We start from the raw sequence: 18,551 nt of genomic DNA, 5'->3' as shown, positions 1-18,551 counted from the left end.
AAACCAATTGTGATTGGCTAAAATAACGCAACAGATAAGTCCTTTCATGAGGTATGTTTCAACCTTTTACCATCATGTAAGAAAATACTTGACACATCATTGTGTGTTGTGGGGGGTCCTGTATCTTTAATTAATGCAGGTACAATACAGTAAACATTTCAACCCCAGAAGAACATGAACAAATGCATCCATGTCCTGCGAGGCATTGCTGTGATTCATATAAACACCTAAACAGTTTGATAAAGGCAAACAATAAAGTAAGGCATTGAATAGGGGGGAAAAACTACTATTTTACAGATGTTATAATCCGTATAGAAATAGTAAAAAGAAACCGGCACTGAAAAAGAACAAAAGAAAAAACTTTAAGTTGAATATTAGTAACGGGTCAATTTTTTTTAGAGCAATGCAATCTTCCCAATTTAAGTTAATTTCAAATCATAGTACAACACAAATTAAGGAGAACAAAATAAATATAGAAGAAATTACTAATAAATATGACTATTTACATACTTTGTTCATACTTAGGCTGAGTGTGTCATAGTTGCTTCCGTGTTTAGTATTATGCTTACTATACTGGGACAAAAAATTGTAAAACCAACAGTATAAGAGAAACATCTATACATACCATTTATAGGATGCATAAGAAATGGGCAAATAATATATATATATATTTTTTTTTAAACTGCTCAATTTCCCCCCTGAAACTGACAGATATAACTTTTTGTCTCTTCTTTTTAAAGGATAGTTGCTAAAAACCATTGCCCAAGTATTGCACTGTCGAATTAAGGCTGATGAGTGCGGCGCAAACTAGAAATTGTATTGCATAGTTTTACTGGCGCTACATTTCACGCGTCCTGTCTTGACTGCAGCTTCTGGAACTGCAGAGCCGTGTTTTGTGTATGACACCAAACGACATTCTGACGACGTCTCTAGTGAAAACGGACCTAAATACATCAAACATGTTCAAGTTTACAATTGTGCATCCATAGGTTAGAACTAACTTTTTAAATGGCATGTTCTGAAGTCTGGCTTTTAAGACCGTTTAACGCGGGACACCGTGTTACTCTAGCCAGGCCGCACGTGGCGGCACCTTTAACAACAGTCAGGAAGCCATTGCCGTTATTAGTTAATAAAAAGAGAAGGTAACTGGAAGATAGTTCAGATCAACAGCAGTCACTTTGCCCCTGTGATCCTTTCTGACAAACTAGTCTCAGTGTTGGTTCTTTGGTCACATTACGCCAGGCTGGTCACATCCACCACTGTGGAGACTCTAGATTTTAACAGTATACAAAACATGAAACGAGAAACTCCACATCAGCCAGCCTGACCCGAAGTTGGGAAGTAACAAGTCAACAGTCTCTTTAAGAGGAAGCACAGAGAGACGCTCGTTAGGTGCCTTGTGTACCGTACATCCTAAAATACACTGTACATTCCTGTCTTTCCAGCATAACATTCACAGTAAGCCCAGGAGGAGAGAATCCTGACAGAACTGCCAGCAGTAAAAACACAAAAGTATACAATTTTGTTACCAAAAGGAGGAGGGGGGGGGGGGGGGGGGTGTTCCCAATAGTGTGGTATTGTGTCAAAGCACCAAAGTCTGCATACCATCAAACAGATGACATAGAAGGATAGGCCCAATGGGTGATAGTACGACAAAACATTTTTGCAGCAATTCAGTTCAGAGGATGCAGAGTAGATCGACAAAGGAGGGTGGGTCTTCGTTCTTCATTGACATCAGTGGCACTTGGCAATAATGAAGACGTCTTGTTCGGCAGGACTGCACAGAGCAAGGCAAAATATCCATGCCATTTTCTACAGTTTGGCTTGCTTAAAGGATGAGACTAGTGTAATTCATTTGTTTCCGTCAAAAGAACAGATGAAAAGTTCAACACCTACAATGCATTTATTCTACTCTCACTCTTCCTACTCTCTCCCACCCTCAGGAGCTCTCGACCAGGAAGCCATACGTTCCAATTATATGCTAAAATCGTTAAATACAGCTTGCGAACACATATTTCCAGTTTTAAATATCACAGTGTATTATCATAAAAACAGGGACATTGTAGTTATTACAAAATGTACTTTACAGTAGTAAACAGAAGTGTAGTCCCCGAGCATGCCTATTGCACATTACACCAAGTACAGAAAAAAGTATAATACCCATGTTAATTACAACGATGAATTTTGCTGACTAAAGTACAGCCTCTTAACAACAATGGGGTTTTAGGACTTCTGGATATGAACTATAATCTGGTGTTGGCTAGAGAGACCATAATTATCAGTAGGGGAAAATCATTTTAGATTTTGGTCTTTTCGCAGGCTGTGTTGACAATAATAAATGATCCTTTAACACATCCACCGCCATTCACGCTGTAACACGTTATTGCCCGCCATGCTTTGACCGCCAGACCACGCTGTACAGCGATATTGAGATCAATATTTCATTTTTTCGCCATGGCATAATTCATATATACACCTCCGACGCTGCAGCTAGACCCTACGGCTCAATACAACGGCGGCTCAATACCGCCGCCTGGTGGATGGTCGGGCGAGTTACACTCGAACAACAGGAAGTGGGAGGTGTGCGTCGATTAAATTCATCCGGCCGTCACATTGTTGCAAGGCTCCCGACAGACACTATAGTACATATCGATCGCTTTATAAACTTAAATCGATATGATTTCGGCGTTTATTGCGACATACAAACCAGAAATGGACCTAGGCGATCGACGTCCTATACTTGGGATATTTCACCGCCAGTCTCTTTGACGCACGGTAAGAGGACGCTAACGTTATTTTCAGCCCAATTGTTTATTTATTTCACTGCAAACCATCTGATCAATATATCCACCCATACTGCATAAAGCATTTACTGACGATCACAGAATTATAAACGACCCCTTTCCTCCGCGCATGATGACGCATAACGTATACGATGATATACAGTTGAATTTTTTAATATAGCGTGTTTCGGGAATACACGGCAATCGATAATCTATATATGTGTTTAGGCCTATAACTCACGTTCTAGGAATGACTGCAGAAAACGATAAAAACATACTTATATTCTAGACGGTATTTTTGTATGGATGTATGAATGAAAAAGTATAACGTTCCTACATCCTGAACGATAGATAATCGATGTTGAATGGGCCATAGTAATGTAAATTTAGCAATACAATTTAAAAAGTTATAGCCCTGCAAAGAAGGTGAACATCTCCATAGGCTTACAGTGGTGGCAGACTGGCTATATTGATGGATATAAGTTATGGCAGGGAATGTGTTAAAAGGTCCAATCGGTGGCTGGGTGGCGCAGCGGACATTGCGCTCGTCACCAAGAGACACCGGTCTCAAATCCGGCTGTCAGCGTTGCCTCCGGCTTGGGCCGGCCGTCATACTGACTCAATTGGCAGAGTCAGCGGGAGGGGAGTCGATGGGTGGTAGTCTGGTCGTTGTAAAACAGCGACTCCTACAGGTCGGTCAGGGCGCCTGCACAGCAAAGACCGGGGGCAGTGTGAGCCTCCCACACGTTACATCTCGCCGATGAGAGTCTGCGCTGGCAGGTGAAAAGAAGTGACTGGCTGCCTCCACATGTATCGGAGGGGACATGTGATGGGCTTCTATCCTCACTACGACCGGCCAGTGGGGGGCACATGCGAGCAACGATCAGGACAGGGGAGGGAGAATTGGCACGAGAAGAATTTGGGACGAGAGAAAAATCACAGAAAAGGAGGAGAAAAAAGTAGGTCAAAAAAATCCAAAAGCAAAAGGTCCAATCGGTGATTTGCTTTTTAGTTTTTACCATATCAATGTAGCAATGTTCACATACATTATTAAGGAATTTGATCTGTAGATGGAAAATAACTTTTGGAACGTTTCGTGGAACCCATTGTCAATCAGACTATAGGCCTTTTTTACCCCAGCATTTACAAACATTACCAACGCAAACAATACCGTTTATGGTCACAGAATACAGCAAAAACCTCACATTTAACTGTCTAGTATCAGGAACTAAGTAAATCTGAAAACATGTATCCATTCCTATTTCTTAGTTTTTGATGGCGGGGCTACCCACTTTTTATTTTTTTGGATCACTGATTGGACCTTTAAGTACATCAGTAGTGGGAGTTGTCCTTTAGTTGTGCAATATCTCGACAAAGGCACACCTCAGAGATGAACGGCATAGTGTTATTGAACCGCAAAAACGCTCTTCGACTCAACACGAGTCATTCCAGTTGAGTCAGAAAGCAAAAGACACCTGCAAACTCCTATCCTAAGGAATCGTGTGCATGAACAGTGGTCACATTGTTGGAATGCAGAAGTGGGGTCCCCCGAAACACACAGGGACACGCAACACTCTCTTGGTCTCTCGGAATACTGTATGTCTAACCTCGACCCCACCTTTCCATGGGCATTCCAAGGCCCTTCGTAACATCCTACTAACATACCACCTTTCTCAACTTTCTTTTCTCACTGTCCTTTTGAATCCATTTGTCTCAATCGTCTTTATACCTGGAAAAAGAATAAAAATCATAAAGATAATAATTAAATAGATCAGATAAGCATTTTTACATCAACGACAAAGATAATCAGGAATAATGATAATTTTAGTTGAATGGAACACAGCAACATTATAGGAAATGCTCTTACCGTCTTCTCCAGAGCGGAGCCGTTGGCCAAAAACACCTTTCCCAAAGTTTTAAGCTAGGCTAGCTGGTCCGTATCCACTTCCATTAATTTGTGCTAAGCTAGGCTAGCTTGCAGTCTGATAGCTTTCTACTGAACGCACAGAGAGGAAATCGGTATCTATCTTCTTGTCTGACTCTGGAGAAGACGGTAGGTGCATTTTCCATAATGTTGGCGTGTTCCTTTAAGATTGTCCAACAACTTACATGACATGAGTTTGTGTGAGGGACTATGTCGTTGAGGGAGATGACATCGGCGGACTCGGTAGAGTCTTCAAGACTTTCATAGTCAACACTGAAAAAACAAGGTCAGAAAAAAACAGGAGATTAACCTGGACTAGCAAAGAAATGTTGTTTAGCAACATTGCTGAGTGCGGTGCGCACGCAGCCAGAGCAATAAATAGTGTTTGTAAGCCAGTGCCACAGCTAATGCAGGATTGTGATCAGTGTGACCAATATCTTGTTTGTAAACCTTGCTAATAGACGAATGACAGTTGAAAACGGGGTGCATTACTTTAACACTTTCAGTGCTCATCACGTCATATCACGTTTTATCAGCCCAATGCCTGAATTCATATTTCATCAACCGAGTCTCCCGTTGGTATGCAGCCCCTGTAGGAGCTCAGATGTGAAAAAACCGCCCCCTATCGTCTCCCAGATGGTAATGCACCCTTTTGGAATGGACTCAATGAAAATGGATGAGAAAAGAAAAATCCGGAATCCACATTTTACTTCTCAGGCATGTAACCCGAGCCAATCGGATTCATTGTGGACCCTCAGAACAGCGTGGAATACATATGTACAGTATGTAGCGTTGATCAATAAAATCGATCGATATTTGGAATGGCGATCAGGAATTGGAATAATCTTTTTGGATAACATCTGATCTCAGGTAAGGAATCTATTTTACCAGTCTTAGGATAATCAGACCTGTTTTCACGGAGATATAAGCTTTTCCCCTATGTGTGTGTGTGGCTGTGTGAGCGATCAGGAAATAAGAGAATCGATTTTTCAGATCGCCTATATAGCGTGCATACGTACACATATACTATCGATAATCTAGCGTTTATTTGAAAATTATTCATAAATAGGCTGAAAAATGACAACGTGTTTTGTGTATTCCAGTGTATTCCAGTAAAGGGCGTTTATCACAGAATCTTTATTTTCTTCTGGAACTTTCATAAAACGAGCGTTTTTCAAAATGGTATAAAACGGAAATGAACCGATTAAAAAAATGACAGTTTTTGTGTATTCTAGAATATTCCAGTAAACATCTTTTATCATGGAATATTTATATTTTCCTTGAAAACGAGGGCTTTTCAAAATGCTATAAAACGAAAATGAACCGATAAAAAAACAATCCGTTTCGACAATGTTTTATTTTTTATCCACTTTTTCTCCCATTTTCTATTTTTCTCCCATCCCAATTTTCGTATCATCCAATTCAACCCTCCCCTGTCTTTGACCGCTGTTTCATGCCTCCCACAAGCCGGCTGCAATGTGGACTAAGTCATACATAGCACGAGTCCCCTCCGATACTCGAGGTAATAGCAGTCGCATCTTTCCACCTGCGCGGCTCGATCTTTCAGCGTCAGGGGTCTGGGCTTTGGAGGGGCCCCGCCCCGTCACTTCCTGATTCTACTGCGCAGGCGCACCAACCGACCTGTAGGAGTCGCTGTCCACAACGCCCGATCCCCACCCATCAGTGTCCCTCCCCTAATACTGCCAATGTGTATTAGTGCGGACAACCAGCTAAACTGAAAGCAATGTGGAGCGCTGGGCTCGAACAGGGAGGCGAACCTGTTCGAGCCCAGTCTCCAGTATTCGTGGTGAGCGCCTTGCCCACTGCACCACGTAGCCGCCGCCCGCTTCGACAATGTTGACTGGAAAACGAGTCATTGATAAGCGACGGGCAGATTAGACACATAGCCATAATGTAAAATATAGATTAGGCGTTTTTAACGCTAACATTGAAGTGGATGGTGGGCATTCAAGCACTAAATCGTGCGCCCCCTGCTGGCACTGAAAGTGTTAAGGGAAGGCAATCCTATTAAATGTGCTGTACGTTTTATTTTCTAGTTAAAATAAGTGTCAAAAGCTCTACATTCCGACAGCCATCACTGATATTAGAGTGTTTGGTCAGTAACATGAGTCTCCCAGTCCCTCCTCTCTGCAGTAAACACAAAATAAATTTTCTGGTGTCCCGTTCCCACTTTTCCCTCCCACAAATAAAAAGAAGCGGATACGGACTAGCCTAGCTGTTGGCTAAAAAGCTTTAAGCTAGGCTAGTGGTCCGTATCCGCTTCCATTCATTTGTGCTAAGCTAGGCTAGTTTGCAGGCACATTTCAACTGACCGCACAAAGGACGTTGGTATCGATCTTCTTGTCCGACTCTGGAGAAGACCTTTAAGTGGCTCATAATGCACCAACTGCCTTAATAATTAGTAGGGTTCAAATGGGCCAATACTATACAATCCTTCAAAAGAAAAGGATCATACTTTAGGTCTTGGTGCCATTCAATCATATACATTAATGTTCTCCTTCAGATTATTTCTGATGGTGTCTGTACATCATCAGTGTATTTAGAGATATTGAGTTTGTTATCCTACCACCAGAGCCACTTATTCTTGTACAGTATGAAAAACAACTGGGAGTGGTCGTGGGGTACGAGTCCTGGTGGTTGCAACAATGACTCCTACTGGTCGGTCCAGGCGCCTGTTCAGCAGGGAGGGGATCTGGGGGAGATAGTGTGACCCTCTGCGCTCTCCCAGTGAAATTCCTAGCTGTCAGGTTGAAAAGAAGCGTCTGGCGACTCCACATGTGGAGCCATGTGGTCGTCTACACCAGTGTTTCTCAACTGGTGGGTCGTGGGGCCATTTTGAGTGGGATGTGTATAAAAATTTAAAAAAAAAAAGAAAAAAAAAATATATTTTTTTTCACTACCTATCTTTGTGAAAGTGGCTTCTCAGCTCTGGTCCAGCTGAAGACAAAGCAGAGGAACAGATTGGACATTGATCATGACCTCAGAGTTGCTTTGTCTACCATCACCCCAGACTTTGAGACTTGTGTCAGACAGTGCATGAAAGATTGTGTATTACTGCAAATTTTCTTTTTTGAAATAAATCATAGTGGTTAAAAAATTTGGGTCACGACTTAATGACTAAGGAAAATGTTGGGTCCCGAGGCTAGACCAGTTGAGAACCACTGGTCTACACCATCCCAGACCGACAGCAGGGAAGCGAAGGGGATTGGCATAACAACAAAATAGGGGATACAGGAGCAAAAGTAGAAAGACAGCAACAAAATAAAAAGATACGGTCATTCAGACCAACTTAACGGTGACTAGCATGTTGTTTCTGGTGGACAACGGTGACAGGCAGACATCTGATATTAAGGCCAAACTGATATATCGACCCAACTCTAAAAATCACTTCTCACTCAGCGATTATAAGCCATTACCTCTTCTTTGTTCTAGATCACAGATGGATTTGTGAAATGTACTGAATAACACTTCCTTTCACCAGTTTATCGTCCACCCTTAGGTTTCTGCCCCCCTGGTCGTCTCCACATCTCTGTCATGATGCTGCAGAGAAACCCCTACATCTACAGAACACTAGAGACACTGGTTTAGTTGTAGTTTCTCCGTCTCACCTCTTGATGGTGCTCGCCTCCTGGTCTGTGCCGGCCGACTCGTTCGCCTCCTCTCCCAGCAACTTGCGGGGGTTCGAGGAGGGAGGTGAAGCCTGATTTGTAGGGGCACGTTCAGAGTTCCCCACTAAATAGCTGGCGAATGTGGTTTCAACAAAGTTGGAGGAGAGTGTGCTTTCAGCAGCCTTGCTGCTGACCGCAGTGTGCGTTGAGGTCTTTGGAAGGAGGTCAGGGTGTCCTGACTGAATACCTGAGTGGAGAGGAGGGGGTAGAAGATGGTAAGAAGTGTGTCTTCACAAGGACATCCCACACTGACTGGTACATGCTTTAAAGCTATTTGAATGTCTAAACTCTGGATACATCCACATAGGTTCTTTAAGAGTTTGAACTGCTGATGGAAAATAAGCTTCAGTTGAATCTTAGGCTATGTTTAGACGGAGAGAGTCTGAACAGAAACCGCAAAAGTCGTCTTACGGTTTCACTTTTAATTTTGCGTTTAGACAAGCGTTTTGGGATGGAATTCTCCGTGCAGACGAGGCTGTAACAACTCGAGACAACGGAGCCCCGCTGTCACACGATTGGCGCATATGTCACATGACGTGCTGTAAAGACCCGCCCTACTCTGCCTCTGATTCGCAGACTGTGGGTGGGGAATGTGATTGGACCAAAGCAGAGTCACTCACAGAGAGTGGGTCCAGTCACGCCGCGGGACAGATTCTTGTGTATTTAAAAGTACTGCCAATGTAGCCTTCAGGTGATCGCCATGGATAGAATCAGACATGCTTTATTTACGCTTCTAGGCTACTGGCGCATGCCTGTGATGTAAGCAGTACACGCGACGAGAGCCTTGACAACCCTTTCGTCATCGTTTTATGCGGTTTGACAGTTTAGATGAGAGCGCAAAGGTTTAGCGTTTCTAGGAATTCCACCCTGGAAGGTGGTCTCACTTTTTTACGGTTTCACCCCGTAAAAACGCTGTTTCCGTATAAACGAAAGGCACATCCGAAAAAATATTTTTGCGGATTCACCTGCTAGCGTTTCCGTCTAAACGGGGCCTTAGTTGGAATTTGATCTCAAAACGCAAGTCAATACATTTAAGACTGGGAGAGAAAATATTTGTAATGCAAATATAACAGAGGGCATACATACCCTCATCTGCACCTTGACTTATTTACACTGCCTACTTTCTCATATGCACATACTCAGAGTTAATTATATTGTTATATTGTTTACACTGCCTATTTTTACTTCCTCGCTGTACTATAATTTGATGACATCCAATCCAATCCAACTTTATTTATAAAGCGCTTTAACAGCCACAGGGGCACAAAGTGCTGTACAGAGAGAGCATATTAAAAACTATAAGCAGCACAAAAAATAGATTAAAAAAACAAGAGTAGCAAAACAGAGAAGAAAACAAAATAGGTAAACATAGGCAGCAATACAAATTTAAATAAATCAGAGTACTTAAAAAAAAAATATATATATATATATATATATTTAAAAGCAAAGGACACAGTAACAGAACGATAAAACAACAACACAGTAAGACAATAAGATCATAAAATCAACAAGCTACATGGTGTCGAAAGCCAGAGAGAAAAGGTGGGTCTTAAGGAGGCCTTTGAATACATGCATCATGTATTCTACTATCACCATGTACCTGTACCTCCCCTCCCACATGATGCTATACCTGAATTTATCTTCAAAAAGAACAAGACATTTAAATAACGGACTATGTAAACCAGAGCTGGGCAACCATGTCTTTTCGATCTACCAATCTGAGTCGATCACTGTACTAGTTGGACAACCCAGACAAAGACGGCCATAATTTCTGCTTCTGAAATGAGAGAATATATACCATTTTGAGTTGTACAATGCATTACTTCTCAAATGTAAATAAAAACATCTTGATCACTGAGAATTTGTATCGTTTCCTTAATCTTGAATTGTAAAACTAAGTAGCCACAATTTGACTTGTAGAATATTTGACAATGGGCAAAGACACTGGGCTCTAATAAGGGGATTCAGTGTCATCAGTATTTTAAAGGTCCTATGTTTTTTTAATTGTTTCATAATATCAACGTGTATTTTATGCTTCCCCCAGATAGAATTTACACAAATTATGAATATTAAAATTATTGTTATTATAAAACTATTTACTGGCCAGCCTATGATGAGACTTAATAGTGTGGTGACTTTCACTCTATCTGCTTGGCTGGTGATGGTACATTTCTTCAGCCCTGGAAAAGGGCAAAGTAGATCTCTTGCCCAAAAAGGTTGCTCACCCATGATGTAAACAAAGCCAGCAGCGGGGCTACAGTGTTTCAACAGATGGCGCCGTGCCACACTGCAATCATGGATTGTGCCTTTAAATCCTTTTAAGACGCCAATTAACATAACATCCAATGCTACAATTATTTTACACCATTTGTTCCCAGAACCCAGCAAGTGGGGGAAGAAAATGTAGATAAGCTCCCTTCCTCCCATTTCTCACCACCGTCTTCAGTCTCTGGGTCATTCTCCATGCTCACGGACTGTTGTACTGCTGGAGGACTGCCGCCTTGGCTGGTGCCGCTAGCTGGAGCTGCGTTGGGCCTGCGCTGACTCATGTGGACACCCCCCACGCGGACCTTCTTAGTCGGAGAGGTCTTCACTGGAGGGGGAGAGAAGGAGTGAGAGGAGTGAGAGGGGCCGCGGAGAGAGAGACAACGCTTTCGTGCTCAGAAATACACAGGGATACTGTACTTACACGAGATCTTCCTGAAGACCGTATTGCACATGAACTTCTGAAAGCGGTCTGCGTAGAAGCCTGGTCTGTGCACCGACACGGTGTCCTAGAAGGACAAAAGCATTACGTTCAGGTTTACACACATTTCTGATTTAAAAACCAAGGCTGCCGGTGGATTTTATGACAAGGAACCCAGTGTTTCCCCTAGGATTTTTTTCAGGGGGGGTGGTAGGCCCCCAAAACTACTAGTGTTTTCGCAGGGCGCGCGTGTCACGGATACGTGGTGTCGTCATAGACATGCACAGTAAGGCGGTTAGTATCTGTGCATTTCTCTACACTGAGCTGAAATGAAACGATTGCACATAATTTTTTTTTTTTAAACTTTATTTTTTAGCGTTTATCGCTTTTCTGGTCAAGCATGACCGACAGATACAGGGTGAAACGGGATATAGATCAGGGGAAGACATTCTGGCAAATGACGGCGGGTCCGGGAATCGAACTCGGAGTCCACCAGATCCGTGACGCAGCACGGTTTTCCCCGACACAGAAATAGCGCAGAGATATGCGGTGAGCTACTGGAGCTCCCCGATTGCACATAAATTAGGTAAATAAATATGAACAATATATTAACAATATTTATTTACAACACATAAATGAACTTATTTACAATTATACATACAGTAGTGACAACACACATATGAACTGTTTACAACCAGTGTCGGAGCGAGCGCACTCGAGTTGGTTGGAAATTCTGAGGGTTGGACGCTCTGACCAAAGAGTCAGTTTATCAGAGTGGAGCAGATTTTCAGAGTGAATTTATTAACTCACCTTAACTCACATTTTTCAGATACGAATTGTCCTGTTTTTGATAGAGCTCTCATATTTGCGAACGCATAAACTATATCTTAAATTATGGCTATGTGTCTAATATGGCCGTCGCTTATCAATGACTTGTTTGCAGTCAACATTGTCGAAACAGATATATATATATTTTTTTAATCGGTTCATTTCCGTTTTATACCATTTTGAAAAACGCTCGTTTTATGAAAGTTCCAGAAGAAAATAAAGATTCTGTGATAAACGCCCTTTACTGGAATACACTGGAATACACAAAACACGTTGTCATTTTTCAGCCTATTTATGAATCGTTTTCAAATAAACGCTAGATTATCGATAGTATATGTGTACTTATGCACGCTATAGAAGCGGGCTGAAAAATCGATTATCTTATTTCCTGATCGCACACACACACATGGCACACGCTGATATATAGGTGAAAATAGCTCTGATTATCCCAAGACTGGTAAAATAGATTCCTTACCTCAGATCAGATGTTATCCAAAAAGATTATTCCAATTCCTGATCGCCATTTCAAATATTGATTGAGTTTATTGATCCAACGCTGGGTACTGGAAACACACATTTTCCGCTGTTCTAAGGGTGGGCGATGACTTCGATCGTCTCCGGTTACATGTCTGACAAGTAAAATGTGGAAGCAGGACTTTTTTTTCTCCATGCGTTTCATTCAATCCAATCCAAAGGGGTGCAGTACCATCCGGAGAGACGATAAGGGGCGGTATTTTCCCTGTTAAGAGTTCAGACAGATCCCCACTGGTAACGTGAGGCTAGATTGATGAAAAATGAATGGAAATCGATAATAAAAAAAAAAACGATATCTCTCGTCGTTGGCACTGAACGGTTGGCATGAACTAACGAGAAATCTCGTCGTTGGCACTCAAAGTGTTAAAGGTTCATGCTTCTCCCCATCTCTGGCTGAGATCACCATTGTGATACATGATGGTTAGGACTTTGTGTTTTCCTCACTGAGGGATTCTCTTTTGTCGGTCAGCAGCGTTTTGTACTTGCTGAAGCTTCTCTCTGTATAATAATTTTTTAAGTTTAAATATCAACATTATCTGGCCATCCTCAGTAGGGATGCACCGAATGGGAAATTCTTGGCCGAAACCGATACCGAAAATAGGAAACAGTTGGCCGAAAACCGAATGCCGAAATATAAGGCCAAGGCAATGGTAGGGGAAACACTGGAACCTTACCCCATCATGGACCAGAGCTTTCCAAGAGTGCTCGATCTTCTTCGCAAGTCTAAAACACAACAGAGAGCCTGGGTTATTTACATGTCACATGGGTCAAGGGATTTTGTTTCATATAATAGCTCAGACACTGGCAGCGGAAACCTTATAGACGGCACCCAGTTAGTGGTTCTTATGTTCCTGTTAAAGCTTTTACAGAAAGGGTCAGAGAAACAGAGGTCCAAGGACATACCTGTCCTACATACCGTAATACCTGTAGGATGCAGAATGTTGTGTTTACCTGTAGGACTGTAGAATGTTGTGTTTACCTGTAGGACTGTAGAATGTTGTGTTTACCTGTAGGACTGTAGAATGTTGTGTTTACCTGTAGGACTGTAGAATGTTGTGTTTACCTGTAGGACTGTAGAATGTTGTGTTTACCTGTAGGACTGTAGAATGTTGTGTTTACCTGTAGGACTGCAGAATGTTGTGTTTACCTGTAGGACTGTAGAATGTTGTGTTTATGTGGGATTGCAGAATGTTTACCTGTAGGACTGTAGAATGTTGTGTTTACCTGTAGGACTGCAGAATGTTGTGTTTACCTGTAGGACTGTAGAATGTTGTGTTTACCTGTAGGACTGTAGAATGTTGTGTTTACCTGTAGGACTGTAGAATGTTGTGTTTACCTGTAGGACTGTAGAATGTTGTGTTTACCTGTAGGACTGTAGAATGTTGTGTTTACCTGTAGGACTGTAGAATGTTGTGTTTATGTGGGATTGCAGAATGTTTACCTGTAGGACTGCAAAATGTCGATGATGCCTATGTACACCAGCAGCCTCTCCCCCGTGGAGCTTTGTGCCGGGATGCCTCCCATTCTGCAGGAATAACAAAGGAGATAAGAGAATGAGATGACAATATGATGAGTAGGGTTGGGTACCGAACTCTGTACTTTTATGGGTACCGACCGAAACACATTTCGGTACCCAAGACCTGCCCATTTAGAAAATAATCCGAATTCCAATGACATGCAATTGTCATTTCACAATAGACACAGACCAGCGCGCACCTTAAATTTTAGAAGCTATGACATCTAGCTCTTCAGCCCTGCATTCAACAGCCCTCTGACAACTCCTCTCACGAGTCGTGCTGTTTCTATGTGCAGTGAAAACTCTGCGAGCAACGGGTCCAATGCGCCTAACATGCTTTGATATGTTGATATTTAAACTTTAAAAAGAATACATAATAAATGTATACATGATCATGCAACATTCAAAAATGGTTGTAGGAACAGTTTGGGAGAGGGAGCTAGGGAAGGGTTTTAGTTTGTGTGGTGTGATAATAATGTTGAAATTGAGAAGTTTAGACTTTTAGTCTCGTTTTAAAACTGAAAGCAAGTGTTATTACAGAGAGAGTAAAGTACGGAAAAAACGTACTGTCGGGTACCGGTATCGGTTCAAATGTGAACGGTACCCAACCCTAATGATGAAGTCACATTTTTGTACTATCCACAGTCAACAGTCACTCCTGAGTTCAAATTATTATAATTTTTTTTTATCCACTTTTTCTCCTATTTTTCTCCCATCCCAATTCCATTGTGCCAATTCTTCCCTCCCCCGTCTTGAACGTTGCTCGCATATGCCCCCCACTGGCCGGTTGTAGGGAGGATAGAAGCCTTGCATCACGTGTCCCCTCCGGTACACAAGGAGGCAGCCTGTCACATCTTTTCACCTGCCAGCGCGGACTCTCATTGGCGAGGTGTAACGTATGGGAGGCTCACACTTCCCCCCGCCATTTCCTGTCTCTGCTGTGCAGGCGTCACCCAACCGACCTGTAGGAGTCGCTGTCCACAACGTCCAGATTACCACCCATCGACTTCCACCCGCTAACTCTGCCAATTGAGTTAGTATGACGACTGGCCCAAGCCGGAGGCAACGCAGACAGCCGGAGTCTAAACCGGTGTCTCTTGCGTTGGCGACAAGTGCAATGTCCGCTGCGCAATCCAGCCGCCCTAGCTCAAATTATTATTATAATTTCTTTCTTTATAGATAAGTACTTTATAGTAGAGTTGTTCCGATACCGATACCAGTATCGGAAATGCCGCCGATACTGCCTAAAATGCTGGTATCGGATTCGGCAAGTACACGTAAATTCTAGCCTCCGATCCCATGACGTCATTTATCTCCTGCGGAGAGTGAGGATTATAAAATGAACGTGTTTTAAAGTGTGATGCTGTTTGTCATTTTAACAGCAGATACACTTTCTTAAATTCCATTGTCCCCGACGTGTGACGGGGAGCTCGGACGGGATGTGTTTTGCTTGCTGGTGTTATGATAGCATTAGCTGAAAAGCTAGTTAGTTGGAACAACATCCGCTTTAACGTTACATCAAATCAGATGATCGCCTGTCCTTTCCCCAGGACCTGACACTGGCCGTCTATCAACAATAATGCACCCATGGTGAATCGTATTTAAGTCAAGTAGCTACCGACTAGCGTTAGCTGACTAACGTTATCAAATGTCAATGCGGGGAAGACGAGCTAGGTCAGCTAGCTTAGCTTGATAACGGTACCGTGGCTAAAGTTGGTGCTATTCATAATCCAGCAATAATGGCTGCAGACCTGCAAGCAAAGTACAGCAAGTTCCAAAGGATAAGAGTCTGAGGCGGAGTCTCAAAAGAGAATGTTGAATATTTATTTTGCATCAAAAATCACAACATGAACGTTAATACTAGCCAGAGCCCCCCTCTGCTACTAACAGACTGGGTAGCGAGTGCAACACCGTCTAACGTCCGTGCGGATCATTGGAGTAGGGTATATCTGCAGTGCCGCAGCCCCATACTCATTGATTAATGATACTAATACTAATCTACCGGTATACAATCATCTGTTGTTGAATAAATAGCATTACTTTCTAGTTATTACTAAAAAACAGTATATATAAAACAGTATATATGTATATAAAAAAAAAAAAAAGTATAATTAATATAATAGTTTTTTTGTTTTTTTTTATGTATGCACTGGTATCGGATCAGTATCGGTATCAGCCGATACCCAAAGCTTAGGTATTGGAATCGGATCGGAAAGGAAAAAATGGTATCGGAACATCTCTACTTTATAGATGGACTGAAACAATGCAATGACACATCAGACAGGCTTCTTAAAATAGGTGGGACTATTCCTTTCAAATCAAACCCATAGCAGAACTCAAGGTCACTCACTGGTCCTCACTGGTGTCCAGGGACCCCATACCCCTGGACTCTCCCTGGATGGCCTCTATGGTGGTGCAGTACAAGGACTTCTGGCCTTGTGGTCTCGGTTGGCCCACTGCCTCTTCACCAGCCTGCTCCAGACCCGCCTGCTCCAGGTTATGGACCACTACCAGGAGGCTATAGTCCATGATCTTAAAGCTCTGCAACATCTGCATGGAAATACCAGTACACAACCTTGGTGACTTCAGTCATTAAATCAAGAGCCAATCAATGAATGACTCAGGAAGACAGAATATATATATATATATTCTGTGTTCATGTACATTTTAGCTTGTAAAATTCAGAGAGAAGGACTATTTCTCACCCTGCAATCTCTCTGGATAGTCTTGCTGAGGGCGTTATACTTGTCAGCCTCCAGCAGCAGGCCGTCGGGCATGTCCTGCATGAAGTCCAGGTCCTTGTATGTGGGCATGGCCTTGTCTTTCTCCTTAGCAGAGGCCCGTCGCTTGTGAGTGGAGCCCTTAAGGTCGTACTTGAGGTGCCATTTAATAGAGCGAGGGAGCAGATTGTTCATGACGACGATTCGGATGTTCTTCCCCCCTGCCTGGACGCAGTAGAGTCCATAGAACTTTGGCAACAAGGTGCGCTTGTTCTGATTCAGAGTCTGGGGTGGAGAGAGGACAAGAGACATTAAAGTTCAATTTGAAGACATCAGAACAGGAGAATTACTGTGTTTGTGTGGAAGCTGGATTCCTGAAATAGAGCGAGTGACCCAAGCTATTTGAAATACAAAAGCAGGTTACGGGGCCTTTTTTTCCAAAGAGCACCAGTGCTCCTCACTTGAACAAGCACATCATTTCTGATGAGCTGTGACAGGAAGGAACCTCCCCCATTCTTATCATTACTTGCTGCCTCCATATGTCCTTCATCCCAAGCACTGTAGCCATTATCTTTATACCGCTATGTAGTGGTAGAGTAGACCAAGGACAGCTGGAAATGTGTGCCAAGTCAGATTTACTGTGTGTACAAACTATATCTTGTCAAAGTTGTACATTTTGACCTTTTATTATATTATATTATTATATATATATTTATTATGGCCGATTGGTGTGATATTTGTTGTGAGACATTGGCCACGTCAATATAATTTTATGTCTACATCATGTGAATAGTGCCATCATAGTAGCCCAATTACACAAAACTGCACACATCTTCCCCATCATGGAGCAATGTGGAAATCAGAGGAATCAGTCGCTTCCTCTTTCCAACTATATTCGATTGAGTGGTAGTCATAGTAGTAATTTTCAACATGAAGCACAAACTGCTGGACGCGGTATATATGCACAGTCTCGTGTCAATCGGATGTATGGTTTACATGTTATGGCAATTTTACCTTTGATTATAGCGCCACTATCTGGAAGATTGGTGTGATATTTGCTGTTATGTATTGGCACACCAATATCTATAATTGTGGCAAATGTCATGTATATCGTCTACTATGTTGTGGAAAACAAAACAAAGAATTTAACGCTTTGGGAACGACATACCCGATTCATACTAGCTGCTTGGTTGCAGCAAGACATCTTAAAGAGTACACATCAAGGTTTAGCAGTACAATTGTCTGACTCCATTTCAGAAGACCTGCCCTGGATCATGGTACTGGTAGCGATTACAACTAAATGTTGTTTTAAACTCTACTGTACCCTGGTGAAGTCTGTAGCAAACATCAGCTAGCGGAGTGATCGTGCTTTTTGATTTATTGTCTAACCCTAACACTCTTGGACTTACTCTTAAACCGTAAATGCCAATGGAGGCAAAGCATCAGCGAAAACAAGTTTCCAGTTGACGGAGAAAATTAAGTAGATACTAGTGATTGAAAGTCACTTGGGCCACTGTGGCTGCCGTTATGTGGAGAATGCACCTGTGTGCAAAGTTATGTTATTACTACCTAGTTATCATTACTCATTGTCAATAATATATAAAGCAAGGTAATTGAAATGGAACGCTAGTTAAAGTCAAAGGCAGACACCTATGTACGAGACATAATTACCCAGTGGTTCGCTTGTGGTTTTAACTGAAAGGAGAGCATCGTCAGGTTCTACAGGTGCTTCTCGTCCAGGGAGCAGCCAGGATACAATACGACGTCTAAGTTTAATGTAATACAGCAACGCACACCAGGATTGTTCAGATCCCCTTTTCTTCATCTATATACCGTAGTTGTATGAAACAAAGGGAGCGAACAACACGTTT

At 42.3% G+C, this 18,551-nt stretch overlaps 1 protein-coding gene across 4 annotated transcripts in view; it reads right to left on the bottom strand.

Annotated features, from left to right (window-relative positions):
* Nucleotides 1-99: 99 nt before the first annotated feature.
* Nucleotides 100-18,551, bottom strand: part of LOC311227414 (phosphatidylinositol 4-phosphate 5-kinase type-1 alpha-like) — a 30,181-nt gene continuing 11,729 nt past the window's right edge. For all 4 annotated transcript variants that reach the window (XM_084313046.1, XM_084313045.1, XM_084313047.1 and 1 more), the window contains 9 exons: nucleotides 16,666-16,965; nucleotides 16,311-16,510; nucleotides 13,886-13,969; nucleotides 13,119-13,167; nucleotides 11,086-11,170; nucleotides 10,831-10,989; nucleotides 8,337-8,583; nucleotides 4,893-4,980; nucleotides 100-4,512 (listed from right to left, as the gene is read on the bottom strand). In XM_084313046.1, coding sequence (XP_084169172.1) covers nucleotides 4,507-4,512; nucleotides 4,893-4,980; nucleotides 8,337-8,583; nucleotides 10,831-10,989; nucleotides 11,086-11,170; nucleotides 13,119-13,167; nucleotides 13,886-13,969; nucleotides 16,311-16,510; nucleotides 16,666-16,965 — 1,218 coding nt within the window. In that variant the 3' untranslated portion in view covers nucleotides 100-4,506. The remainder of the gene's footprint in view (nucleotides 4,513-4,892; nucleotides 4,981-8,336; nucleotides 8,584-10,830; nucleotides 10,990-11,085; nucleotides 11,171-13,118; nucleotides 13,168-13,885; nucleotides 13,970-16,310; nucleotides 16,511-16,665; nucleotides 16,966-18,551) is intronic.

Source organism: Notolepis coatsorum (genome assembly GCF_963971535.1).
Source record: "Notolepis coatsorum genome assembly, chromosome: 4".
Classification (NCBI taxonomy): Eukaryota; Metazoa; Chordata; class Actinopteri; order Aulopiformes; family Paralepididae; genus Notolepis; species Notolepis coatsorum.
Note: the sequence above shows the minus strand (reverse complement) of the source record. Positions and strands in the feature narration are given on the sequence as shown.